Raw genomic sequence first — 27,913 nt, 5'->3', positions numbered from 1 at the left:
TGACACTTGCATTATAGGCCCTGTTTGGTGATGTAATCCCAACCTTGTTCTCCAAAAATAACTTTAATTTGCAATCATTTTTTGTTAATTCACTGCGCTGACGGGCTTTAGGTTCCTCTTCCATAAAGCAAGCAAGTTGGACCAAGGTTATTTCTAAAGCCACTTCATCTAAAATTGCAGGGTTCTGTGAAATTATTAATGTGATTATTCTTACTCTAACTATAGATTGCTTGTGTTTATTGCTGTCACTTGAACTTGCTTATCTTATTTTGGTTGTACCAATTGTTCTGTTTTTGTAGGTTCCATAGCTATGCCATATGTTTGACACTGAGCATCTTTAATATATTTTCTGCCATCCCTCCTTATGGGATTCTTATATCAGCTTACCAGAGTACAGTTATTCTATATCACATAGTCTCTACACATATCCAGATTCATGGACTTGCATAATATTGAATTTAGTTCAGTGATAGTTTGAGATGTGTACCTGATAGGAATAGAGTATGAAGTCATTATAACAATTTTTTGGTCTAGATTGTGATGAAGCATTGATATAATATTCTGCCAGGGGGAGGTGGTAGATTTGGAGCTGAGAGACTACCAATTGATAACTGTCCTAGAAGAACACCTTAGTTACCTTGATTCAGTTTTCAATTTTAGTTCTATTTTAGATGTTCTTGATTTCCAGTTCCCTGACTGTCTGAAGGTAGTTGAGTCAGTGACAAGTGTTAGCATTGTATTGCAAATGGTAACTCCTGACCTCCTTTATTTCCATAGGACATTCCTAGTTCTGGTTTTTAAAATAATCTTGGTCGGAGGTTTTTCTGACAGCTCTGCAGAATGGTTCCTTCCAATTTATATATCCTTTTTCAATTATAGTTTGGATTCAATATTATTTTATAATTGTTTCAGATTTAAACTATAGTAGTTAGACATGTATATAATTTCCAAGGTGATCCTCCTGGTAAGTCTAGAGAACTCACCTGGCACCATATGTGGTTACTACAATATTGACTGTATTTCCTTTGCTGTACAGTATGTCAATGGGGCGGGGGGGGGGGGGGGGGGGGGACATAGGTAATACTTTTAACAATAAAGATTTAAAAAAACAACAACAAACCTAAGGTAGATCATATCACTCAGGGGTAGCTAGATGATTAATCAGCAAGAAAAATAACAACAACAACAAAAAAAAAATCGGTAGCTTTTCTATAAACTAGAGAACAAAGTAGGGACATAAATGTGTACATTTTTATTCAATTTTTATAATAAATAGTATCTATTTAAGGGTCTAAAATAACAGTGACCAAAGTACTAAAAGTGGTTCTCCCAGTTACAAATAAGAAAAGGGACTACTATTTAAGGGATTAGAAGGAATCTTGAGATAGGTGGTCTTGAGGATGCACACAGATAGATAAAGAAATGTAGATTTGTGTGGCCGAATACCACAAGAGGTAAAAGAAATTCCTAGAAGTTCAGAAGTAACAGAAGATCAGCTATTTGTCTAGGATGAAGTAAAATGGATAATAAGGGAACTAGGGACTGAGAGAGACCCTCTTTCTAAGGAGGTGGAGCTACTGAGGAAACCCTCAGCCTGTGGGTCATGAGAAAGCCTGCCCAAGGCAGGGCTGTTGTCTGTGAGCAGAGTGGAGGGACGGGGCTGAAGGTGCTCTGATGCAGCACCTGTTACTGGGGCAAGTGATGGTCCATATGAGTCAGAGCAGCCTGCCACTTCCCAGGGTTGGCAGGCCAGAGCTGCTTGCGGGGAAGTGTCTTTCCTCCTGCAGGATCACTCTGTTGACCTCTGTTGACCAAGCTTAACATTCCCCAGCTGGCAAAGAATTGTTTACAGAGTCCAGCACTACTGTTACAAAGCCAGGGGGAGGTGGTAGATTTGGAGCTGAGAGACTACCAATTGATAACTGTCCTAGAAGAAATAATTGATCATTATGGTTCTTAAATCCAATTTAATAAGTCAGATCACTAAAATTTTATTCTCTGCTTGGTCCTTTATAATGAACCAATTATTTTCTCTAAGTATTTTTTAAATTGAGTTATTATAGTATTATTTTATGGTTTGAAAGACTGACCAAGAAATTGTTCTCTATGTTTCTTTCTGAGAAGTACCTTTATCATAGCTGAATAGATCCCCAGAAAGGGGTGGGCTTACTACAGAACTGCACCAGGCCTCACAAAACTGCACTCTGCCCGTGTGTGGTCAGCACAACTAACTCTATTCTGCATTTACAGGTAAATAAATGATGGTTGGCAACTATTGTTCCAAATTTGCATTTCAGTGGCCTAGTAATGTCCCATCACTTACTACTACTTCTCAGGGATGTTAGTGATAAGGAATAATTAATGATTTGTTAACAAGATCAGATCTTTGATTCTAATGTACAATAGATGTACAAATTCTATATTTAACTTTTATTTGCCTTTTAATTGCTATGGATTTCTGGGCCTGCTACTCGCTACTTTATCAGACTGAAGAAATGGTTCCTATAATCTCTTATCCGCAGTCCCAGTAGACATTACCATGTACTTTCTCCAGAACAGAGAAGGCAGCCCACTTCCATTAGATGTTGTGTAGAATATTGCAGTGGCATCCATTTCAGCTGCAGTTGTCAGTCACCAGGACAGCATCTTGCGTTAGGAAAGGATAAGAATGGCCGGCAGAGGGCTTACTAGGGTTTTCCTGTTTAATGGTTTATAGGGCATTGCTATTGGTAGGTGGAGGATTCTTTGGATTTTTAAGCACTAGAGAAGTTTAGGCCAAGAAAAGCTAATGTATTAAGTCCGAGGTCATTTAAAATCCTACTTTGTCTGACCGACCATCACATTGCTGAGCAGTCTGCTCAGATTGTCTCCAGGGCCGGTCCTCTGCCCTCCCTGAGCTTCCTATGGCATTGGCTTGATTGGAGCAGGTCGTTCTGCTTCTGGGAAGGGGAGAGTTCTGGGCAGTAGCACAAGCCTTAAGATATTGATGTGGCCATTCCGAAAGTATAGTAATATTCTATAGTTATAGGCAGTATGTCATTCAAGCAGTTTTCATTGCCCAGAAATCGTTATGCTGAACCTATAGGTTGTCAATCAAGTTAATTTTGGTAACTGCACAGTAGATTGTGCCTTTGTGGATGTGTATATGTGGTTATATAATATGCTTATTCAATGGATGTAAAAGGTTAAAAAGTTAGTCTTTATATTTAGTGCCTCCCTTATATCACAGATATGTAGTCACCTGAGTGCGCAAAGGCAGAAGGCCCATGTCACTCTTGTCTCTACATGCATGTGCTGCAGGTGTGGTGGTAGCTAGGACTACGATGTGTCAAGTGTTAGCTTGAACCCCATGACAGTGCCATTCTTTAATGTCAAACTAGTCCAATATAGGCAGACCTCAGAGATAATTGTGGGTTCAGCGCCAGACCACTGCAATAGAGCAAGGCATAATATTATTGTTGGTGGAGGGGCTTGCCTTCAGTTTGTAAAAAAACCAACATCTATGAAGCACAATAAAGCTAAGCGAAATGAAATGAGGTCTGCCTTATTGGCTATTTCACATGGTTCAACTTAATATTAAAGCATAGGCCGTGCTGTGATTTGGAAGAGCACCAAGTCATTAAAGCAAATTATATAAGCCAAAAACCAAATTAACCACAACTGGACGAGAGACAGAAATGGTGTTAAGGAAAGTAAAGCTAATGGGTGACTTATGACTCGATCCTTTACTGAGGCAGCAAATGTGAGGTGAGCCCCTCATCACTGCATTGGCAGAAAAGATTTTGGTCAACAGATGAATCGTGTTTTATGTCTATAAATCCTTGCAGGTAACTCCTTTGACATTTGTCCATCTGGTTGCTTTCTGACATACCTAACACAGCAGATTTTTCTTTCTAAGCTCTTTGCTGTCTTTCTAACTTTTGAGCATCAAGGTGATTGCCCCTTGGTGGTATTATATATTTGTGACTAGGGTGGCACTATTATGTTATATTTAATGAATAGCCTTGACTGCAAAGATGGTATTAGAAAGCACCTCATCTACCTTTGAGATTGTGCATTTTTTATTGGTCTACTTTTATATCCTGATATTTCCTAAAGATGAGGGCTACCAAGTTCTTTGAATTCTATGAATGAAATTATAATTAGTTTGATATTTTTAATAATCTTCATTCTTGTGGTAAGATATATTTGTTCTTTTGAAAACTGGGCTATGGATAGTGAGTATTCATTAATAAGCAGCCTGTTGACATTTATTTTTCCATTTAAAAAATATATTTTATTGATTTTTTACAGAGAGGAGGAGAGAGGGATAGAGAGCCAGAAATGTTGATGAGAGAGAAACATCAACCAGTTGCCTCTTGCACACCCCCTACCGAGGATGTGCCCGCAACCAATGTACATGCCCTTGACCAGAATCGAACCTGGGACCCTTCAGTCCGCAGACTGAAGCTCTACCACTGAGCCAAACCGGTTTCGGCTGTTTTTCCATTTTTGATACAAGTTGGATTCTGAGTTGTTCTGTCAACCTCAAGAAAAGGCAACAGATAAGCTGGTAGACCCGATGCTGTCTCACTGGTGATAAGCAGTCAGTTTTTCCCATGTTATCCAGACATTAATTTATTTAAATATTTTGATTAGGACCTAGATTGATTTCACCTTGCCATTGGTCACAATATATTTCAATTACAATGGACTATCCTTAGTAATAATTCATGGTTTTCCATTTAAAGTACAGTAATAAAATGTTTATAAAGTTAATGGGTTGATAAATTTGTAGGACTATTATATTTCAAATATGAAAATGCAGGAACTAAATTTTAATACAGTATGTGTTTTAAAATCTTAGCTGTTGATGAAGCTATTAATTAGAAGTGTTTTTTGCTCTTAAATTTAATCATTTCCAAACTTAGTGACAACATTGGCCTAACTCTGGGGGCAATGATATGTTTTGTGGCCTTTTGAATCTAAGGCACTCAGATGATGTATCATGGGACATTATCATATTTAAACTGCACGTCTGTGTGGAAACTAGAGATTGGCAGTTACTCCTGCCTTCTACATGTGGAAACCAAGAAAAGTAATGCAATTCATTCCTGACAGAGAGGAATAATCCAGTAAGCAGAGTCTTTGCTCTCAATTATGATTAGTAAGTCACTATGTGAAAATTTGTGCTTGAATGCGTTTCCGAGGAAATGTCACTTTCCAATACCCTTTTCTTTAACTTTTCTCCTCAAAATTCCAGAATCTTTGTGGTATGGTCATCTTCAGGTGAACTACAAAACTTAAATTTTTTCAATTTTTTAATTTTATTTTATGGAACAGTGAGAGGATTGGAAGGGATGAAGCAGGTGGAAATAAATATTAAGGCAAATATTTTAATGCAAGAAATTGGCATGAAGTTATGACAGGTAGAACAAGAAAGCATATGGATAGTCTCACAGATATTAAATGTTATGTACAACTTAGAATATACAGAAAACAAAAGTTTGATGAAATAAGGAAAGACTAAAAATTTAAATTAAACTTGAAATCTAAGAAATATGTTACCCAAAACCATTTAAAGAACTCCTACATAGTATTGATTCTCTTATTGTTATAAATCATTTTTAAAAGATATTGTTAAGAATTTCAATTCAGTTTTTAACTAGTTTTATTCTAATAGGTTTAGAGATACAAGTGTTTTTGCTCTAAAAACTTACAGTTTAAGACAGGCAATCTGTTTTATATTTGATACTTACTTGAAATTTTATTTATATATTATGTGAAATCATATGAGTGCTAAAAGTAAACTAATTTGTTGTAGAAATGGTTTTCCACATGACTCAGAATTCAGGAGCAAGTTAAATTATTTATATTTAAAGACAAATAAAAAGGCAATAAAAATAAGCACAGTGGATCGAAACAGAAACACATCCACTTATTTTGATTCAAGAGTTTGATCTGATACTGGGGGAGGGAGAAATCACACAAGCCTCAGCATCACTTTTGAATGATGCCAGAAATAAACTTGTTATTGTGAAAACTCATAAATAAAGAGAAATAAACATTTACTCTATGTATCTTATACAAATCATCTCATTGTAACAAAATGGATGATGTGAGAAAATTATTTTTGATAGCAGTATAGCCAATAAATGAAGAAGAAATGAGAGGACTTCACCATTTTGCCATCCTAATCAATTAATGGCTCTTTAAGATGATCAAAAAAGGGACAGCTGAGCATTATACACTTTTTGATGGAAATATATCTAAGAAATATTTTTTAAAAATTCAAACCTGAATCTCTTCAGGCAATTTATAGAAATACCATAACAGAGGTCAGAAGAACTCTCTTTAAATACCATGAAAAGGCTATATCAGCAGAATTGGGTTTTAGGAATCTCAGTGGGACAAAAGAAATGATATCTTCCCAGAAGGGGCAGGGGCAAATTGTAGATTAAGAGATTTAATAAAGAGACATATTTGGATTAGGATTGGAAAAGACAAATGTAAAAAAGTGAATAAAAGAAAGAAAAAGAGGGAGAGGTAGCAAGGGGAACAGAATGACTAATATGTGAACAGCAATTGGCTATTTGATGATATTAGGAATTATTGATAATTTTGTTTACTGTGGTAATAGTATTGTAATTATTTTTTTTAAAAAGTCCCAATCTATTAGACACCTATACTGAAGTACCAATAGTTACAGATGAGATTTGCTACAAAGTAATTCAAGGTGTTGGGGAGAGTGAGGGAGGGGTTAGATGAAACAACATTGGCCAGGAGGTCACACTGTTGAAGCTGGTTATTATACTTTTCTTTCTATTCTTTTGAAGTTTTATGTAATAAAAAAAGATGTCTAAACAATGGAACTGGCTGTCCCACAGGATAGTGAACTCCATGCCACCGGACTCATTGTTCTGAATTTATAGGTCTGCAGGGAGTCCACAAATTTGTGGACTAAGAATTAGAGATCTCTGGGCCAGATCATCTCTCAAGTCCATTCTAATTCTGAGCTTTCTAGGTCTGTATTTCTTTGAGTGGCATGAACAAGATGTACTTTAGAAATTGGGGGACACATGGTTTAGTGACCAACAAAGCTTGATAAATAAAGTGAAATTTAACCAAGACCTTGAATGATAGCTTAAAATATGGACAGTGGAGTAGGAATCAAATCCCTTCATTCATTCCGCAAATATTTTCCTCGGTGCCAGAAGTGTGCCATGCACTGGGGTATATGGTTGTAGTCACAGTTATAATGATGATAACATTGAAGCCATTTATTATGGAAGCTTTATATTACCATAGAGAGAATGCTGGTTTTTGAGATTGGAGCTTTGGCTTCTAGACCTTTGATTTAGAGTAGGGGTGTCGAACTCAATCAGAGAAGGGGCCAAAATCTAAAATCCAGCCTAAATCGCGGGCCGAATGGTTTACTGAACAGTCATAAACTGTCATTGTGATGGAAACGCAGCGGAGTGCAGTGATGACAGCGCGGTGCGGGCCACATTGCAAGGCCTGGCAGGACGGATTTGGCCCGTGGGCCTTGTGTTTGACACATGTGATTTAGAGGAAGGTGCATAACCTGACTCAGCCTCTGTTTTCTGATCTATCATAATGAGAAGGTTGGACCATTCCAGCTCTTGTCTTTTTTTTTAAATAAAATATGATGCATGAAGATATTTTGCTCTACAGCTTTTGCTATAAATATGGATGGTATCGTATGTGGAACTAAATTTTTCTTTTTCTTTCTTTTTTTTTTACCCTATCAATAGCCGTGAAATTTGCTCATCACAGAGAGTGGGTGAAGGTATTTTTTCTTTTTTTCTGCCTCTGTAATATAGTTGTATAAACAAATATTTATGCTAGCATAATTAGATTATCTCCATAAACCCAAACAGGTTTAATCTTAAGCTCATTGACTGTCTTGGAACAGAATTGATCTTGCTTTCACATTTGATTCACCTGCTACAGTTTTTGAGAGGAAGAAAAATCGCATTGTGAGCTGTGTGTAACTAGGCCAGAGATAACAGGAGGAGGTTGGGAAACCAGTGTTATATATGTTTGCTTTTCTTTGTCTTCATTTTATGTGTTAATGTATGTAGATCATTCTGATAACAGTTTCAGCCATCCTTGAAGAGAGATGCCTGTTAGGCTTTTCATTCTTCACACAGGTTAAAATGATTCAGCGATTATTTGATTGTCCTGAAATCATTTTACAGTTTCTGGGGTAACCAGGAGAAAAGCAAGTTGATAAATTTAATTGCAATATTAAATATAAAATTTCTTTGCAGATCTCATCTCATGTCTGGACTATGACAGAGCCTATTACTTTTAAATAAATACTATATATAACATAATGGACAAAACAGAGGATTTCAAGTCAGGCAAACCTTATTCTGGCATTACTAGCAGTATAATCTAGAATAAGTTATTTAAGTGTATGAGAAGCAGTTTTCCTCATCTTCCAATTTGAAATGAATTTCATATTCCAACAGAATTAGTTTCAAAATTAAATAAAGTACAGTATGTAAAGTCCCCAGTGTACTACCTGCCACCTATCAGCCAGTCAACAAATATAATTTTCCTTTCTTCCCTCTTTCCATCCCTTCCCTTCACTTGTTCATTTTACTTTTTCATACTTTTTAGTAAAATGCTTTATATTATATATTTTAAAAGGACTAGAGTCCTAGTAGTTTTCCACTTTTAGAAAAGTCCATTTGTGAAGTCTTAGTATAGTATACAAATTTATACATGTGGTTGAAGAAAGTAAGGAACAATTTCCGTGTAATTATATACTGGGAAATGGAGGGGGAAGGATATGTCAAGAGCCTACCCTGTGTTAGGCAAAGTGTGTGTTAGATCATTTAATCCTCCTATCAACTTGAGAAATAGTTCTCTTCCCCATCTTACTGTATGTCTTTAGATGAAGAAATGAATGCCTAAAATCAAATTGTAAGTTTGGGCCCAGCTGGTGTGGCTCACTGGTTGAGCGTCCATTTATGAGCCAGGAAGTCATGGTTTGATTCCCAGTCAGGGAACATGCTGAAGTCGTGGGCTCCATCCCCAGAAGGGGACATGCAGGAAGCAGCCAGTCGGTGATTCTTGTTATAGATGTTTCTCTCTATCCCTTTCCCTTCCTCTCTCTGAAATTATTGGGTCGGCAACTAAGTAATTGCGGATTTTTAAAAGAAAATCAAAGACAATTTTTTTATGGAACTAAATAACTTTATTCTGTAATGTATTGCCCATTTTGATCAATGACCTTTTGCCATCTTTCAGGCAGCATCATAATCCCACGTTCAAAAAACTTCTGGTTTTTATTAGCAAAAAACTGAATCAGGTACGATTTGACATCATCATCATTATTGAAATTTTTACCATTCAAAGAGTTTTGTAAAGATCGAAACAAAAAGTAATCAGATGGTGCAAGGTCAGGACTATATGGTGGATGTGGCAAAACATCCCAACCAAGCTCCATTAATTTTTGCCGAGTGACCAAAGATGTGTGTGGCCTTGCATTGTCATGATGGAATACAACACCTTTTCGATTTGTCAATTTGGGCCACTTTTCTTCAACTGCATTGTTTAATTTTGTTAGTTGTTCAATGTAGACATCAGAATTGATCGTTTGGTTGGGTGGTAAGAGTTCAAAGTAGACAATTCCTTTGTAATCCCACCAAACTGATAACAAAACCTTCTTTTGATGAATATCAGCTTTTGATGTTGTTTGAGTTGGTTCACCTGGCCTGCTCCACGATCTTTTCCGCTTGATATTGTTGTAAACAACCCATTTTTCGCCAGTTATCAGTCGTTTTAAAAATGGATCATTTTCATTACGTTTCTTTAGCAAATCGCAGCTGCTAATGCGTTGCGTTAACTGTGATTCTTTCAGTTCATGAGGAACCCATGTATCGAGTTTTTGAACATAGCCAAGTTGTTTTAAGTGATTTTCAATGCATGTATGTGATACATGAAGCTTCTCTGCAATCTCACGTGTTGTACTGTGATAGTCCGAATTGATTATTGCTTTGATTAGGGCGTCATCAACTTCAACTGGACGACCAGAGCGTTTTTCATCTTTGAGTGAAAAATCACCAGAACGAAATTTGGCAAACCAATTTTGACACTGCCGTTCTTTTAAGGCTTCGTCACCATAAACAGCACATAACTTTTTATGAGCTTGGGATGCATTTTTCCCTTTGCGGAAATAAAAAAGCAAAATATGACGAAAATGTTCCTTTTGATTTTCCATTTTTCAACGAACGCCAAACGAAAACTACAAAACAGATCAAAAAACTTTTTTTACTGATTAACAGCTGAATAGCCAACTATCAAATAACAAAATGTGTTTTACATTTGTACTATGTCTGCAAACCTAAAAATTCAACTGAAGCCATATATGTGTGAAACCCGCAATTACTTAGCTGCCGACCCAATAATTTAAAAAATTCACACACACACACACACACACACACACACACACACACACACATATTCTTTAAATTGTGGGCTTGAGGTTAGGATGCAGATCTTACTTCAGAGCTCTCTAATACTATCCATGATTTTCAGTCACTGGAGAGAGGAGGGTAGCTTTTGCCTCCTGACTAGAAGGGACAGGGCCAAGGTGAGAAGTGGGAAACATGTATGAATCCTGCAGAGGAGTTTCTCAAATTATACTCATGACATTCTGCTCCTGACCTGACATAATAAGACAGTGTTTGGTAATATGTCATATTCCTCAAGTATGTTGAGATAGAAAAAAAGATTGAATACATTGTTCTATGATACACTGCTCATATATGAAGTTATTATAACGAGAGGCCCAGTGCACGAAATTCTTGCGAGTGGGCGGGTCGCCCAGCCTGGCCTGCAACCTTTCCAATCCAGGACCCATGGGGGAATATCTGACTGCCAGTTTAGGCCTGATCCCAGTGGCAGTTGGACATTCCTCTCACAATCCGGGACCACTGGCTCTTAACTGCTCTCCTGCCTGCTGGCCTGATACCCCTATCTGCTCTCCCCTGCTAGCCTGATCGCCCCTAACTGCTCCTGCCTCAGCCCTGCCTGCCACTTGGCTTTGTCCAGAAGGACATCCGGAAGGTTGCCTGGAAGATGTCTGGTCTAATTATTGGCAAGTTACCCTTTTATTAATACAGATAACTATATCAAATTAAATCCATACCAAGTCTCAAAAATATTTTGATAGTCTTATTTATTTTTCTTTATTGCTTCTAGACAGTTTAAAAGTATTTAGACATTGTTATATGTCCTGTGTTTATAATATAAGAAGTAAATAATACCATAATATGTGTATTTTTTTAGGTTATACTTAGCTGTCAATGACAGTAGAATAACAGAAAGAATTATTTATTATTTTGGTTTGCAGCATTGCTTCTTTTATTGAAAATGAAGACTGGTCTATAGTGCTTTTTTCTATCTAAATTTGATTTTATAAAAGAATTAATGAAAATTAAGCCAACATAACTGGTTGGCAAATTTAGTAAAAATAAACTATATTAACTGAAAAAAAAAAAAAACTATAGTGAAGGAAAATTTAAATATATATATATATATATAGATAGATAGATAGATAGATAGATATATTGATATATATTTATATATATATATATATATATATATATATATATATATTGTATACACACACACACACACACACACACACACACACACCATACACTAGCCAATAAGGTGTGAGGCAGCTAATTGCTTCCTATCCTTTTCAAAATTACTCAGCCTGGGAAAAGATAGCACATATTGATTTACTGTATAGTAAATGTTCCACAGCTCTCCTCCTCTAACACCCAGACACACACACTGCACATACACAGCAGTGTGGCAAGGAACTGTGTATCTAACCATTTCTTTCATCAAACTTGCATAAGAACAAAAGTGGGACAGAACCTTTTCTTCCTCTGTTAAAGAAAATAACAAAATTATTAAAATGTGCAAAATGAATGTCAGCCTAGTGTTATCTTGAATTCATGATGTGTTTGTTTTTAAGCTCTGGAAGTAAAACAAGTTTTTCAAAGGAAAAATAAATATTTCCTGATAGTGTAGTATCAATCAATATGCATAGATGAGTGTCAATTAACATTTATATGCATATGTAATATTAGAAGCTATGTCAAAACAGCTTATGTTTAATAGCTTTGGAGGAAGTTATAAACATTATGCAAAGTCAAATTGTGCTCTTCAGTGTGGTCTTTTCCTTTATTTTAGGAATGATCCATTAACCTAGGGGACAGGTGTTTTATTGTTGTTAATTTTCAGACCAGGGTATTTTTTCCATTGGTTTTTAGAGAAAGTGGAAGGGCGGGGGAGAGAAACATTGATGTGAGAGAGTCATTAATTGGTTACTTCCTGCAGGATTGGTTGCCTCCTGCACGTGACCCTGTGCCCTGACCAGGGCTGGGGTAAAGCCTGCAACCAAAGTGCATGCTCTGGACCGGAACTGAACTCAAGAGTCCTTCAGTCTGCAGGCTGATGCTCTATCCACTGAACCAAACCAGCGAGGGCCATGCATGTTGTATTTTAATTCATAGATTCTGTCCTGCTATTTGTGACTTTTCTATAAGCATCCGATTCTTTTTTTCAACATGGACTTTGCAGTGCTAGTTTTGGTTGTTCTAAAGCCAAATCAGTAACCTTAGCGAGTTTTAAAACACAACACTAAAACAGATCTAGAGCAAGCTGCTCTGAAGGATCATTTGTAGGTATTTGTGCCAACACCTACATTTCAGAAGTGTAATACCATGTATATTTCTTTTTTGTCTTAAGTGAATAGGAATTATGATCCGTGATTTTAATTGTGATCTTGGTTGCTTCTGTAACTCAGATAGTCAGGAATGCACTATATTACTTGAAGGGATCAGAGCATCCGTATTTGTAGAAGAGAGAGATTTTAATAGTTGGAGTGACTTTCCTTTGTCACATTGTATATTACTTACCATGTTGCTATGGATACATTTGTTAAAAAATACATATAGCCCCTAAAAAATTCTTTGGAAATATGTTTGCCCTCTCTCTGTTTGACATTCACATTTATGCCCCAAATGCCCCAAAGAGCTCTCTTTCAGCTTTTCAGAGAGCGTTGCTGATGGCTCTCTGATAAACCCACCACCATCCCTTCGTCCCAGAATCCTCAGGGCAGGCTTAGCTGCTCCAGCAAGGCTGCCGTCCCCATTTACATAGCCACCGCTCCTGGGTTAGATAATGGACTCAGAGGTTAAGAGCAGAGGATCTCAACAGCTCCAATCAGCCGGGCTTTTGCAGGGCTAATTACCTCTTTACTGCGCTGACTCTAATGTGACATGTTTATTGCCTTAACTAACAACTCATTAGCTTAGTTGATGTTTTTGTCAATATTAATTCGTTCATTTAAGCCAAGTCAAAGCTTAAACAAAGATGTCCAGACTGAGAAACGGGCAGCAGAGTGACTCTTGTTTGTTCATCTTCCCTCCCCCACCCCCTTACTCAACTTCAATAAAATAAATGTGTAGACGGGAAACATGTAGAGTGCTCTTATTGGGAATGTTGGTATTTGTCCACCTGCCTGCATGTAACACAATTCTGAGTTTGTTTTTCCTGTTGTTACTGCAGTCTCCATATCACAACTTACTATTTAGTGTCTGCTAGGGGCATGCACTTCTAGTTTGGACTACACTTGTCCTCACTGTTGGCGGTCCTCTCTCTCCTTTCCAGCCTGTCAAGGTTGTGCTGCACCTACACTGATTCCCGAGACACCGCTCAGTCCATGGCATCAAAACCATGTGTACTCTGGTGATTGCACACGCCCCTTTGATCTCGCTCAGGTCTCTGTTTAAATGTCACCTTCCACAGAGTCCTTCCCTCCTTATCACTTGAGACACTCTTACTCTAATTTATTTGTCTTCACAGGACTTAGAACTACCTGACATATAAAGGTGTTCATTTGGCTTTTATGTCCCAGCTAGAATATAAGCTTCATGAGAGCAGACTTTGTTATTCTGCACTTGAAACAGCACCTATTATGGAGCCTATTACTAGTAAATACCAAATGAATTAAAGGGTCACTCAGCCAATAGGTGCTAGAGCTGGAATTTAAACTCTTGTTCTCAGTCTCCTTCCTTCCCCGCTTCTGCTTATGTCATTCAATAACCCCACGCCTTTTGAGAACAGGAATTAGAAGTGTTTGGATCACTCACTAAAGATTTGGTAGACTTTGTCTTTTTTTTTTCTTTTCTTTTCTTTTTTACTTCTTTGATATCATGAACTTCTTCTGTTATTTTACTTCTTTATTGTTGCTCCTTAGATTAGGGGTGTCGAACTCAATCAGAGAAGGGGCCAAAATCTAAAATCCAGCCTAAATCGCGGGCCGAATGATTTACTGAACAGTCATAAACTGTCATTGTGATGGAAACGCAGCGGAGTGCAGTGATGACAGCGCGGTGCGGGCCACATTGCAAGGCCTGGCAGGACGGATTTGGCCCGCGGGCCTTGTGTTTGACACATGTGCCTTAGATTGTCTAACAATCAGCACTTGTTACCTACCACAGTCTGTTTTAGTCTGCCATCTGAAATACGTTAATTACTCAAAGTAAGATGAGATTAAATGTCACACTATATCAAAACCTGGTTAATTTATAACTCAAAATAGAGCAGAAAAAAAACAAACTTGGAATCAGGGAGCTTTTGAATTCTATACGCTTCTGATTCTAGAACAAGAAACAGCTAATTACTTTGAATTAGTACTGTTTTGATTAACCTAATATTAGATTAATGAGTTTTAAAATATCTTTATCAAATGGTTTTCCTAATTTAACAAAGTTATCTTATGATTTTATTAAAAGAAGAAATGATGACTTGCTTTTTATGCCATGCAGGATGTTAAAAGTTTAAAAGCAGTTTTTAATAACTGCATTAGTGCAAACCATGTAGTTTTAGAAATGTTTGTTTAGTTATTTTATATGCATGAACAATGCACTCTACATTGGAATTATTTTTAATCAAATCAGGTACCTGTGTCAAGCAAAGGAATGGAATTCTAGACAGCACTCTGCCAGGCTTGCTCTTTGATTGACATTAGCAAATGGAAAAGGGCTTCATTCTCTTGGTTACACTTTGAAATAAGTGGCCAATCATTATTAATTCATTTGCACTCATTGTAATGGCATAAATCATCATAAATTCGTTTGGTCTAAAGTGCATATAATATATTCTCCCACAGGAATTTCCTTGTAATTGAGCTATTAATTAATGTGTTTTTTAATATGACCTTTTCCCTTCTCTACTTTTCAGAGCCAAAGATGGTTACTGGCCATTTCTTAATTCATAATTTTCTTTTAAGTATGAGAAACAAGTTTGTCTTAACTATACCTGTAGACTGACCCAGGCTGGACCAACGCCCAAGAAAATGGCCTCTGCAGTCCAAGTCCCCGTCCCCTTTGAATGCCCTGTTTGTTCTGTAGTTTCCTCCTTCAGCCTCTTCAGTGATCAGTGCTGCTTCCTTCCTCACAGCTGGTTAGAGAAATTGCCTGTTGGTGAGGTAACCAAGGATTCCTGTGAGGTCTTTATGCTGCTAGAAAAGCATCATGGGAGGGAAAATTTACTCCCCTCCCACCTCCCAAAAGAGAAAAGGAAATAAAAATTACAAATGGAGAGCTTGAGAAAAATGTTAAAATGTCACGAATTTTTTTAATGAATTTTTAAAATGAACAAATGAATTTAGTGTTATTTCTACACAATTGGGTAAAAAAAAATACATGAATCATGTTCATATCGTGTTAGTAGTATCTGTAATTCTATGGAAATAAAAGTTTGAATTAGTTTAAATGGTGTTCTGTTTACTGTGCATAATTGCAGTTGACTATGTGTGTGTGTTTTCAGTAAGTAAAAGGAGTCTGGAAGTGTTATTTTTTTAATCAAATGAATGATGCTGATACTCAGACTAGAAATATATAACTATAGTTCTTTATAGTTAACAGTGTTTTAATATCATAAACATTTAATAAATGTAGATGTGTTAATAAAGTAGCTTGTGATAAGGATAAATAATGCAGAAAACAAATTATGACCTAAGTAATAGCAGTTGTGTGTGTGTGTGTGTGTGTGTGTGAGGGGGTGTTACTATAAAGGCTTGTATATTAATCTTTTAAAAGAGCTGGTCATTATAACCAGCCACATACTACAAAATTTTTTAAAATGAATGTTTTTTATTTTATTTTATTAGTTTATGATTGGACATCATTCATCTTAACAAGAGCAAAGCAACAAGTTAGTCACAGTGGGATACTCTCAGTTTTTTTTTTTACCACTATTTATATAGGCTTTATTTTGTTTCTGTCTCAACCCTCTTCTCATCTTTTGCATTTTGCTGTCACAGCAAAGAGTAAATATTTTCTTGCAGTTTTGCTTTTTTTGTAGCACTTTTTTTAAAAAGACTGAAGTTAGAACACACACACACACACACACACACACACACACACAAAGCTTGAGGTAAAATAACACTAAAATATGAGCTATTGTTATCACTCTTGACTGCATGACAACAGAATTAGTCTCTCAACTGCCAGAGGGTCGCAGTTAATTGTGATTTATCCAAGCCTGGATGTTTGTGCTTTCTGCTTTTTAAAAGGTTTTGTTGTGATTTGTTTTCTAGTGTTTGGAGGCTTGTCTGCATTTTGGTAGTTCATTTGGACACTTGACTAGATTACGAGGGAGGTGGTGATGGAGTGCCTGCTGCTCGCTGAATTCCTACTACAAAGCTGCTGCAGTATCTGTGCCACTCAGCCACCTTACAGTTTGGGAACTTGACCTTGAATATGGTCCCAGATTGACTTGAATAATGCTGAACTTCACCCTGCAACAAGCTGGCAGTTTTGGCAGTCTCATTTAAGAGCCAGTGACCAATAGGACTTATTAGTTGTAATAATAATAGTGGGAGAAGGTACCCTTACAGTTCCTTGGGAAGTAAGTGTATTATAAATAGCATTGTTTCCAAGCTTTTCGATATCATGGGCCAGTAAAATTTCCAAAAACGGAAGTGTGAGGGTATTTAGCAATGTTTTAAATTTTTTATTCTGCTGAGTACAAACATTAAAGAATACTACTCTCTTCATCATTTTATTTAAAAAATATTTTATTCACCACAATGTAGTAAGAACAAAAACTTAGAATAAACATTCTTTTAAGTTGAAAAAAATTTAGCTTTCTGAAAAGGATTTATTAACACATTGTTTATATTTTACAATTTCACCATAGATCCATGGGCAAAGTATATGGCAGACTTTTGAAAATTTCTGATCTGTGTGTAATTTTGTTGACTGTGCTGGGGATAGTACAAAGTAATTTTTAATATTTGCCAAAGCAGCAGTATATACTAAGTATTGCTGAAAAATAAGGCACTGTACTAAGCCTATGAACCAGGAAGTCACAGTTCAATTCACTGTAAGGGCGTGTGCCTAGGTTGTAGGCTTTATCCCTAGTTGGGGCCCAAGTAGGAGGCAGCCAATCAATGATTTTCTTTCATCATTGATGTTTCTGACTCTCCCTCTCCCTTCCTCTCTGAAATCAATAATGATATCTTTGAAGAAGAAAAAAAAAGAAGAAGAAGAAAAAAAAAAGGAATGATTCTTTAAAAAAAAAACCAACCACTCAATTTTGTTAAAGATAGCTGTGTGCCCAGCTCACAAACTACATTTCCCATCCGTCCTTGAAACTAGGGTAATTATTGTATGATAGAATTCTGGCCAGTGAAATGTAATCAGACTTTAAAAGGGGGCTTGACTTAACTGGCACATGTTTTTTGCCCTTCATCCTTCCATTTCTTCCTGCCCGTAAGGAAGATGCAGTGCTGGTTGTACAGTAAACAATTTTGTGACCATGATTCAACTAAGTTACAACCAAGACAATCAGAGGAACTTAGTATGGCTATATTTAGCTACTGAACAAGGTACAGCAACCTTCTCATTGTATGAGAAAAGATAAAACCTATAATTCATTTCATCTGTTTTGCAGACACTGATAACGGCAGCTTCATATATTTTGTAATTGTGGGAAGAAGAGATTGATCATAAAGTATATATTGTAGTTTTGAATCCATAGTTGGGTAGAGTGTCATGAATAAAATATTGCCTCTTACCTACTATGGTTCTCTGTTATTTTATCCAAAGCATAGGGATAGATCAGGTTTTTCCAAAGCTCTTTTAACTAGAGAATTCTGTGATTCTAATGAATCCACTTGGCTGGGGATGAGTGGATCACAATTAAAAGGCAGTAGGGCTTCCCCCTTTCTAGTCACAAGACAGCCTAAACATTGATTTATAAAATGAAAATCTGATCATACCTCCTTTTAAAAATATACATTTTATTGATTTTTTACAGAGAGGAAAGCAGAGGGATAGAGAGTTAGAAACATTGATGAGAGAGTAATATTGATCAGCTGCCTCCTGCACACCCCCTACTGGGGATGTGCCCATAACCAAGGTGCATGCCCTTGACTGGAATGGAACCTGGGACCCTTCAGTCTGCAGGCCAGCGTTCTATTCACTGAGCCAAACCGGTTAGGGCCAAACCCCTTTTTTGATTAAAACTTTCCAGTGGTTTCCTGATGTCATCAGAATAAAGAGACTCTTTGCGTGGCATATGCAGCCTTTGTGATCAGGCTCTAAGACCCTGTCCTGCCTCATGTCTCACCGCTCCATCCCATCCACCTTGCCCTCCTTCCCCCTTGCCATTGCCGCAGCCCCTTCACTCCCCTAACAACATTTCCAGCCATGTTGAACTCTGTGCAATCCATGATCCTGCTGTGTTCTTGCTCATTGCCTGGTCTTTAGGCATGCCATTCTCTCTGCCTGGAGTGTTTTTCTTTCCCTACTCCTCCTCTCTGAGTGGCTAATTCCTACATATGTATTAGGTTTTGGTACAGGGCTCACCTTTCCCCGGAAGCCTTTTCAAATCCCTGAGATGGGGTTTAGTGCCTCTGTTAAGTTCTGTCACGATGAGATGTGCTTATAAATATAACACTGTTCATGTATATTCAAATTACCTATTTGCTCACCTGTCTCCTGAGCTAGAATGTATTTCCTTGAGGAGAAGAGCTGAGTGTTATTCCCATTTGCTTCCCCAGTACTTAGTACAATACAGCAATACTCTATGAAAGAGGTCTACATGAATCTTTGGATGGATAGATTTGGACCTAATTGTGGAAAGCCTCGAGTAAATGTCAGACCGGTTTGTTGAACTTTTTAATACTGCCACTGGAGAGTTTTTGTGAAGGAGTTAGTTATGATGGCGGATCGTTGCCCACGTCCTGACTCAGGGAGGCACTGTGGAATAGTGGGGCATTTACGTAAAATAAGTCAATTTGTATTTCTGTGCAAAATGAGAGTCTGTCCTATACAGGTTAAAATACAAATTTTATTGGGCACCAAACACTTAAGAAAAGTCCTAGATTGTTCCTTCAGGACATAGCTGTCATTAATGCCGGTAGCATTAAAGTCGTAGGGATCCTATTCATCAACAAGGCTGGACACCAAAGTTTTACCTTGAAAATCCTCTTCCTCTTCTGTTATTTACATGTCTTGTTTGGAATAAGTTGTCAGAGACAGATGCAGAATTTTGACATTTATAAGTCTTTATAATTCCAGAGCAGATCATTGGAGAAAAACACACATGGACTAGAACAGTGGTTGGCAAACCGTGGCTCGAGAGCCACATGCGGCTCTTTGGCCCTTTGAATGTGGCTCTTCCACAAAATACCACATGCGGGCATGCACATACAGTGCGATTGAAACTTCATGGCCCATGCGCAAAAGTCAGTTTTTGGCCTGGGTGAGTCTATTTTGAAGAAATGGCTTTAGAACACTCAAGGGGCCAAAGAGCTGCATGTGGCTCGAGAGCCAAGGTTTGCCGACCACTGGACTAGACACTTTAAAATGTGTGTTAAACAGGCCATTTTTCTCTCTGCTTCTCTCAGTGCCCCACCCCGGCCTGCTAGAGCTGAGGACAGCTGTGCTCTGTGTTACCAAAGACTTGGAGGAGACATTTGTTTGCAGGGAAGTGATTTAGAGGGAGAGGCGATGGGCCACAGGGAGCCTGTGTTTCCTGCTGAGCTGGGAATCACTGAGGGTAAAGGAGGTGGTGGTGGTCACACTTTGCTGTGGCCACACAGGGCCAGGGGTCTGTCAGAGAACCCTTCCTGTTTTCCCTTCTCTGTCATCTCATCGAGGGCAAGTGATCACGTCCCCTAGGCTGGGCTTCCCACTTTGTCAGGAAAATAGTGGAAAATAGCAAGAAATCGGCCACTTATTGTTTATTATTGCTCCCCGGAAAAGAAATTGTCAAAGCGGTGAGGAAGCTGCCTCCAGAGTTCCCACCACCGAAAAACCAGCCGGCTCCCTCTCTCGCCAGAGTGCTCTCCCCTGTCACGCGCGTACAGAGCGGGGAGAGGGCAGTTAAGGAAATTGATGATTGAGATGCTATAAAACACGGTACTCAGGGAACTTCACTTCCCCTTTGCAATATCGCTTCCCCAGGATACACCTCCAGGGAGCCCTAGCCCTTAGATTGGAAGCCATTGCCGCGGTGTTTCGGGGCGTCTGCAGGGAGCAGGGGGGAGGTTTCTCGGCAGCCCCCAGTAAAGAAGACTTGTAGACAGTGGCAGACTTGTGGACATTTTGAAGTAGTTTTCTGACACGCCGGGGCAGGGAGCTGCATTAGAAATGTACATGCCGCAAAGGCAGACCCGTTTTCCCGTTTAGGTCCGTAATGTGTGCGAAGCTCTGTGCGTGGTGCTTGGGGAGACACAAAGTTATATGCAACACACTCCTACCCTAAGGCAGCTGCTGAGGAAAAGGGACGTGCGCAGAAATGCTTACGTTTAAAACCATCCTGTGGCTCAGAGCACTCACGTGCTGGCAGACCGTGGAGAACAATGGATCACTCTTTTAAAGGGTGACATGCTTGTGATCCGCAGCACTTGAAGCTTTCCATACGTTTACATGGCTAAGTGTGAGAGTAAACGTTACAAATGCACGCACGAATGAAGTAGGGGCCGGGAGATGGTTTCCCTATATAGGTACCTCTTTTGTTTACTGCAGGCAGTGTCAACCCAAGGGTCATGGCCTCCTGAAATATTTTCTGCAGAATTTGGTAGATGAGTATATGTGTGTAGTTGCCTGGGGAAAGGGCCAATGGCTTTCAACCGATTCTGGAAGGGTCTGTGCCCGAGAAGAAGCTCAGATCCGCTAACGTACAGACTGCAGCCACAGAGGCTTGTCCTGGCTCTGCCATGCCCTTTCCCTTCCTCCCCTTACTTTTCAGCCATTCTTGCTCAACAGTCGGCCATCACGTAAGTGTTTGTCATTGTTGAGTGCATGGAAGTTTATATGCCACGTTCCTACTTTTGAAGACAAGCCAGTTCAACATGTTTTTCATACTAAGTAAGCCCAGACTGCCACTTATTGCGACATTCATTTCACACTCAGGTGCTTCCCGAGAGTTAACTACTGTTATCCCCATTTTACAGGCAGGGAAACGGAGGCTCACTGAGTCCCTCCTAAGCCTGCCCCCTAAGAAGTTATGAAACTGTGGTTAATCCTCTGTCTTAAACCTGAAGCCGGTGCTCCCCTATCCAGTCTACTATTCTATGATTTATAAACTGTTTTTTGTCTCTTTCTCTCAAAGAACAAACACACCAAAAAAAAACTCTTCTAAATTGCAGTTTGCTCTTCCCAGTCTCTCCTGCTTTTCTTTTTTAAATGTCAGGACGCCTTTTGAAGGAGATGGGCTTCTGCAGCTTAATTGCCCCTGGGCGCATGTGTACAAACTGTCAGCATTATCTTCCCCAGAAAGCAGGGCATGCTAATGAAAATCTAGATCATTTAAACATCATGTGAGCTGTATTTGTGTGTGTGTGTTTTAAATGTTTTTATTGATTTCAGAGAGGAATGGAGAGGGAGAGAGCTAGAAACATCAATGATGAGAGAGAATTGTTGATCAGCTGCCTCCTGCACACCTACTGGGGATTGAGCCTGCAACCCGGGCATGTGCCCTGACTGGGAATCGAACTGTGACCTCTGGCTCATAGGTCAGTGCTCATCCACTGAGCCACACTGGCTGGGCAAGCTGCATTTAATTTAACCAACTGCCTGAAGAATTTCCTGCACACCTGACACCCTCATACTCAATAACACCAGGAAGTGGAGGGGGTACACACTTAGGAGGGGGCACTTTTTCACGCTACATGCCCTGTCTTCTCCATCCCTCACCCCTGTGGGTGAACACTGTGCGTAATGAGATGTGTCACGGTGGGAAGTGTTTGACACATGAACTCTGTTAGATGCAGAAGGAAGGTGAAGAAACTTCATATTCCATCATTTGAAGCCATCTGCATCTTGCAGAATGCTTCGTAGGGAGAAACACTGAATATTTAGAATCACTGGTAAGTTTTGAAGTTGTGTATACTTATGTAATTTTTATGGAATTAAAACACTTCAGAATATGGTATAATGCTAAATAATGCTCAGTCCCATACTGTAAACTCAAGATCTCTCATAATCTATCTTTCTGCTCAAAACCCTTTTTCAGTTAAAAAAGAAAGAAAGAAATCCAAAGTGGTTTACATTTTGAAAATACGCTTGAAAGAAAACCTCACAAAAGTAAAATGACCTATTGCTCTGCCTTTTATTTTCTAATTTTAGGCAAGGCGCTGACGTTCCTTCTGCTCCAGCCTCCGAGCCCCAAGCTCCCTCCGCACAGCACCATCCGGAGAACAGCCATCGACCTGATCGGACGCGGGTTCACCGTGTGGGAGCCTTACATGGATGTGTCGGCGGTCCTCATGGGGCTGCTGGAACTCTGCGCCGATGCCGAGAAGCAGCTCGCCAAGTACGTGCTCAGCTCCAGTTAGTGTGATTTGTTTCTGTTAGCGATTACCCTTTATGAATTGTGTGTTTTTAATAGAAAAATTAACAAGTGTCTCAATATATGAAATTTTGGATGTGGACAATGAAAGAGAAGTTTGTTCCTGTAATTTTAACACCATTGGGAGTTAGCATTGAGCCCATGAACGATCAGTCAGTAGCAGTTTTAAAATGGTTTATTGTGATTGTTAGCTAATAATAGCTTGAACATCATTGATAAGGAAAATTACATTTACGAAATTGCTTGACTAATAGAATGTGTGACCAAATAGTTTGGGGCATTATTTCTTTGTACTCATTTTGATTTTTAAATCCCTTTTATTGATGTTTTACTTGCACACAGTAAAAGACCAGTCATAGGAGGTTGCAAATAATCTGGGAGCAATGATGGCAGTAATGGAGTAGGAAGATGAGCTGAGGGACATGCTAAAATGAACCGAATGGAAACACTTGGTCAGGAATGGCTAGGAGTGCGGTTGGGGTGTGGGTGCGAGAGGTTAGTGTTGACTTGAGAATCAGCCTCCTGATTCCTGGAGAAAGCCCCCACCCTTTTTTTGGTGATATAATACTCATAACATCATGCCACCATAGTCATCTTAAAGCAATAATTCTGTGACATTAAGTGCATTCACAAGGTTATGCAACCATCACTGCTGTCAAGCTCCTGTAGTAGTTGCTCCAAATGGAAACTCCGTATCCATTAAGCAACCACTCCCAATTCCCCCCACTCCCACCCCCACCCAGTCCCTGGCAGCCACTGATGTTTTCTATCTATTAATATGAATGTGCCTATTCTGAAAATTTCATTTAAGTGGAATTATGCAATATGTGGCCTTTTATGTCTGGCTTCTTTCATGTAGCATCTTTCCAAGATTCATTCATGTTGTAGTATGTATTAATAACTTCCTTTCTATAGTTGGATACTTCCTTTCTATAGTTGTTTCTATCCACTTATCTGTAGTTGGACATTTAGGTTGTTTCTACCTTTTGGCTATTATGAACAATGATACTATGAACATTCATGCACAGGTATTGGTTTGAATACCTATTTTCAATGGAATTGTTGAGTCATATGGTAATTCTATGTTTAAGTTATTATCGAGGAGCCACTATTTCCCCCAGTGGCTGCACTGTTTTACATTCTTACCAGCTATGCACAAGAGTTCCATTTCCCCTGCATCCTCACCAACACCTTTTTTCTGCTTGTGAGTGTGAATGCCCAGTGGTAGGAATTCTGGAGCTGTCCCATGATGTCCTCCTTAATGTAAATGTTATCATCTCTTTGATTTTCTCAATGATTGGAATTTCATTCTTATCATGGTTAATCTTTAACAAAAACCTCGAGTTCTCTGCCCTTTCATTCTTGGTTGCCTTTCTCATACCCCAAGTTCTCTTCTGTTCCAGCACGCTTTGGACTGTAGTCTTGTAACACCTGCTCTGGACTCAGAGTGTAGGGACCAGACAAACAACTGAAACCTAGACTTGAAGTCTTGACTTTTTCTACAGAACAGCCATGCCCAGCCCCAAATCCCAAGGTTGATTGGTAGGAGGCAGGTATTTATTTCAAACATAGGCAGCTGTCCTCCCTGTCACCTCATATCTCCACGCTCCCCAACTTCACCTGGGTGCCTCCCTGGCTGTATGCTCTTCAGCAAATTACTTCATCTCTTATCTCAATTCCAACTATATTTGGGGCTAACTAAAGTACGCACTATGAAATGAGTTTATATTTGCAAAATGCTTAGAAGAGTACTAGCTAAAAGATGAAATGATTGCTACCTGCATGGTGGTAGTGCAGGGTCATTGTCCTGTTCAGCAAATCAGGTCCTGCCCATTTCTAGAATGACCAGTTCGTCATAGTGGGAGCCAGCATGGTTTATGGATACTGAAGGTTGGAAGGTTCTCAACTGACTTTAAGGATTAGAAGGAAATATGAGCCCTTGAGTTTGTGGCAGCTGGCCTTTGAGCAAAGCCCCAGAATGCGTTTCCAGCTTTTGCCCCCATCACCACTCCCCTCCCCCTGCCCCAACTGTGGGTGCCATGTACACCCTCCAAAGAGCCCCGTGCTGGCTGTTGTGATCACAGCTCCCTGGGTGACCGAGGAAACTTTCTGATTCTCTAAAATTTTACTTTGACTTACTATTTTCGATTGTTTTCAAATCTGAACTAAATACCATTTCAACAGTATCCACCCTTGTTTTATTGCCTAGGAAGAGAAGTGGTAGGCTTTTATTTTAGGTTTTTGTATTTAATATTTTACTTTTGAATAAATTTACATGAAACTTTTATCAGCAAACATAAAGACACACTTATGTCTTATCTCCATGTAGTATGTCTACAGACACAAATACTGTAGTTTTCCGGTAAATAATTTACACATTGCTATTATATCCTTTTCTGTCACGAAGATTAGTATGACTCTATACACCGCTCGGAATAAATGAATGCATCAGCATTTAGCCTTGAGGAGTTCAATGTAATTTTCATCGTGATAAATTGCATAATAAGCAAGAAAATGTTTGCTTATTAATCTGTAACAAGATTTAGATTGAAAATGGCCTTTTCCACCCATGACACACTTGGCACAGGCTGCAGGAGGACTGAGGGGAAAAAAATGGTGGCGTAGGGGGGGTATGTGTGCACCTCATGCTCACAGCCCCCTCTGCCGCCCCAAGTACCTGCCTCACTAAGGGCATGATTATGTGCTCAGCTGCCTGCTGTCAGGTTTGCTTCATTAAGAAGCTTTTGCTTTGTGAAATTTTAGTTGGTGTTTATTGACAAAGAAAGCCGAGGCAGTGGTTTCCTCTTTCTTCCCATTCTCGTGAGTCGATGAGAGATGGGGTTTGGGGGAGGGGCCTGCTACCTAGTCTGGGGACTGCATCTTATAGCAGTTTCCTCCTTCCTTCTTCTCACGCATATGGACTCCTCTATCAAAAACTGTATATGGCTCAAGATGAATAGGGCGTTTTTCCAAATGAACAATGCCTTTATTTTAGAAATGTGACTTGGAATTTTCCATCTTTGAAATAAAAATCTCACTAGTTATTTTCTGATGTTTTCAAATATTTTGCATAATTTTAAACTACTTTTATTAAATAGCAGCTAATGTGTGTGAGGAACAATGATAGATAGTATACATTGTTGTCAAGTTTCAGACAACAAAGACCCTGTTTCTAAGGCACTTGCAGGAAAGGTAAGACCCGCCTGGACACGGCACAATACGAAGGGAGGATGAGAGGAAAGGGTCTGACAGTCAGACCATGAGAACAGCAGAGTGATCAGAAAGTGTGCAAAGAAGAGCTTCATGTGGTTGCTTATGAGGAGAGGAGGGGAAGGACAAGGACATGCAAATGGACAGATATGGGACAGCACAGGTGTGCCTGGAAGATGCTGAGTAGTGAAAGTAAATGTTGCTTCTAACAAATTTTATCCACTAATTTCTGGCAGAACTTTAACTGTGGCATGCTTCTATCTAAACTCTAGCATGATGTCCTTCCTAGTTACTTCTGGGGAATAGAATTAGGGTGAAAGGGAACACTGGTTTTACCTTTTACTTTATAAAAAGAGGTTAGTGGGTTTCCTCCTTAATTTAGCACCTGCCACAGACCTAGCGGCATGCAGGGAAACAGGTGTGGGACGCAGCCCTCCTACTGAATGCTTGCTTCCCGAGAGTTTTGTGCTACACACTCCATAAGTGTCCCCATCTGAAAGAGGGAAGCTCAAGAAATAGGCATTATCATCCCCATTTTGCAGATGAGAAAAATATGAATCTTCTCTCTTGTCCACAGTAAAATGCTGGGATTCAAATCCAGGTCTCACTGACTCTAAAAACCATGCTGTACTAGGGTGTCACCTAGCATTCAAAATCTAATACCCATACCATGGCCGGTGTGGCTCAGTTGGTTGGGTATTGTCCCATGCACCAAAAGGTTGCTGGTTCGATACCCAGTAGGGCACATGCTCAAGTTGTAGGTTCGATCCCTGGTGGAGACATACAGGGGGCAGCCGATCAGTGTTGTGCTCTCACAATGGTTTCCCTGTTCTTCCTTCCTCTCTCTCTACAAATCAATAAATTGTTCTTTAACAACAAAATATCTAACCGAATTATTATTAATTAATTACTTATTAATCTGTAACAAGATTTAGATTGAAAATGGCCTTTCCACCCATGACACACTTGGGAGGACTGAGGAAAGAAAGGGAATGGTGGCTGAATTATAGACCAATCAGGTAGTAAATTAAAAGCAACCTAATAAAAGGATGTAGAGTGGTCAGCTCAGTGTACTTTTCAGATTTTTAAGGTATAGTTAATGAAATTATTTTCATTGAGAATTTTGTGCCTTCTAGAACTTAAAAGCCTATTTAATTAAATATGAGATAAGCTTTTTGGCTGCTTCGGCTATGTGTTATGCCAAGTATTGCATAGCTAATGTACAAGAATAAATATTCTCATATATTCATAACTACCAAGTGGTTTATACACAATAAACATTTTAATAATGTCATAGAATTTTAGAGATGAAAATCTTCTTCAGCACATGTTACCCAGTACCCTCAATATGCTATTAATTAAAAATAAGGTTAGAGAGATTAAGCAACTTATCTGAGCCAACAGTGGTACTCCAAGAGCTATGACAATGACCTAGGTCTCCCAACTCCCACTTTACTGTGCCCATACCGTATAATTATGCCACCCTTTCTATGGCAACTGATCCATTGGCAGAAGCAGATGGGAGGGATTTTTTAAGTGAATGATCCTGGGGCAGCTCATTCATGGTGCACTGTTTAATTCAAAATGGAGGCTGCACTTCATTGAAAGCATAAGTTGAGTCACCCCTAGCTATCTGTGGGGAAAGTAGAAAAATGTACTATTATATTTCTTACAAATATAATATTGATAAAGTGTTAGAAACAGTATAAAATCCTACTTTATAAAGGAACAGAGAAGTCCTTGTGCTTTGGGCTAGACCAGTGGTCAGCAAACCACGGCTCATGAGCCACATGTGTCT

General features: G+C 38.9%; 1 protein-coding gene across 6 annotated transcripts in view; it reads left to right on the top strand.

The window, feature by feature from the left end:
- WDR7 (WD repeat domain 7) overlaps positions 1 to 27,913 on the top strand; it is a 265,735-nt gene that overhangs the window by 162,217 nt on the left and 75,605 nt on the right. For all 6 annotated transcript variants that reach the window (XM_036417625.2, XM_036417624.2, XM_045574696.1 and 3 more), the window contains one exon: positions 22,683 to 22,869. In XM_036417625.2, the coding sequence (XP_036273518.1) occupies positions 22,683 to 22,869 (187 nt within the window). The remainder of the gene's footprint in view (positions 1 to 22,682; positions 22,870 to 27,913) is intronic.

Source organism: Pipistrellus kuhlii, unplaced genomic scaffold, assembly GCF_014108245.1.
Source record: "Pipistrellus kuhlii isolate mPipKuh1 unplaced genomic scaffold, mPipKuh1.p scaffold_m20_p_6, whole genome shotgun sequence".
NCBI lineage: Eukaryota > Metazoa > Chordata > Mammalia > Chiroptera > Vespertilionidae > Pipistrellus > Pipistrellus kuhlii.
Note: the sequence above shows the minus strand (reverse complement) of the source record. Positions and strands in the feature narration are given on the sequence as shown.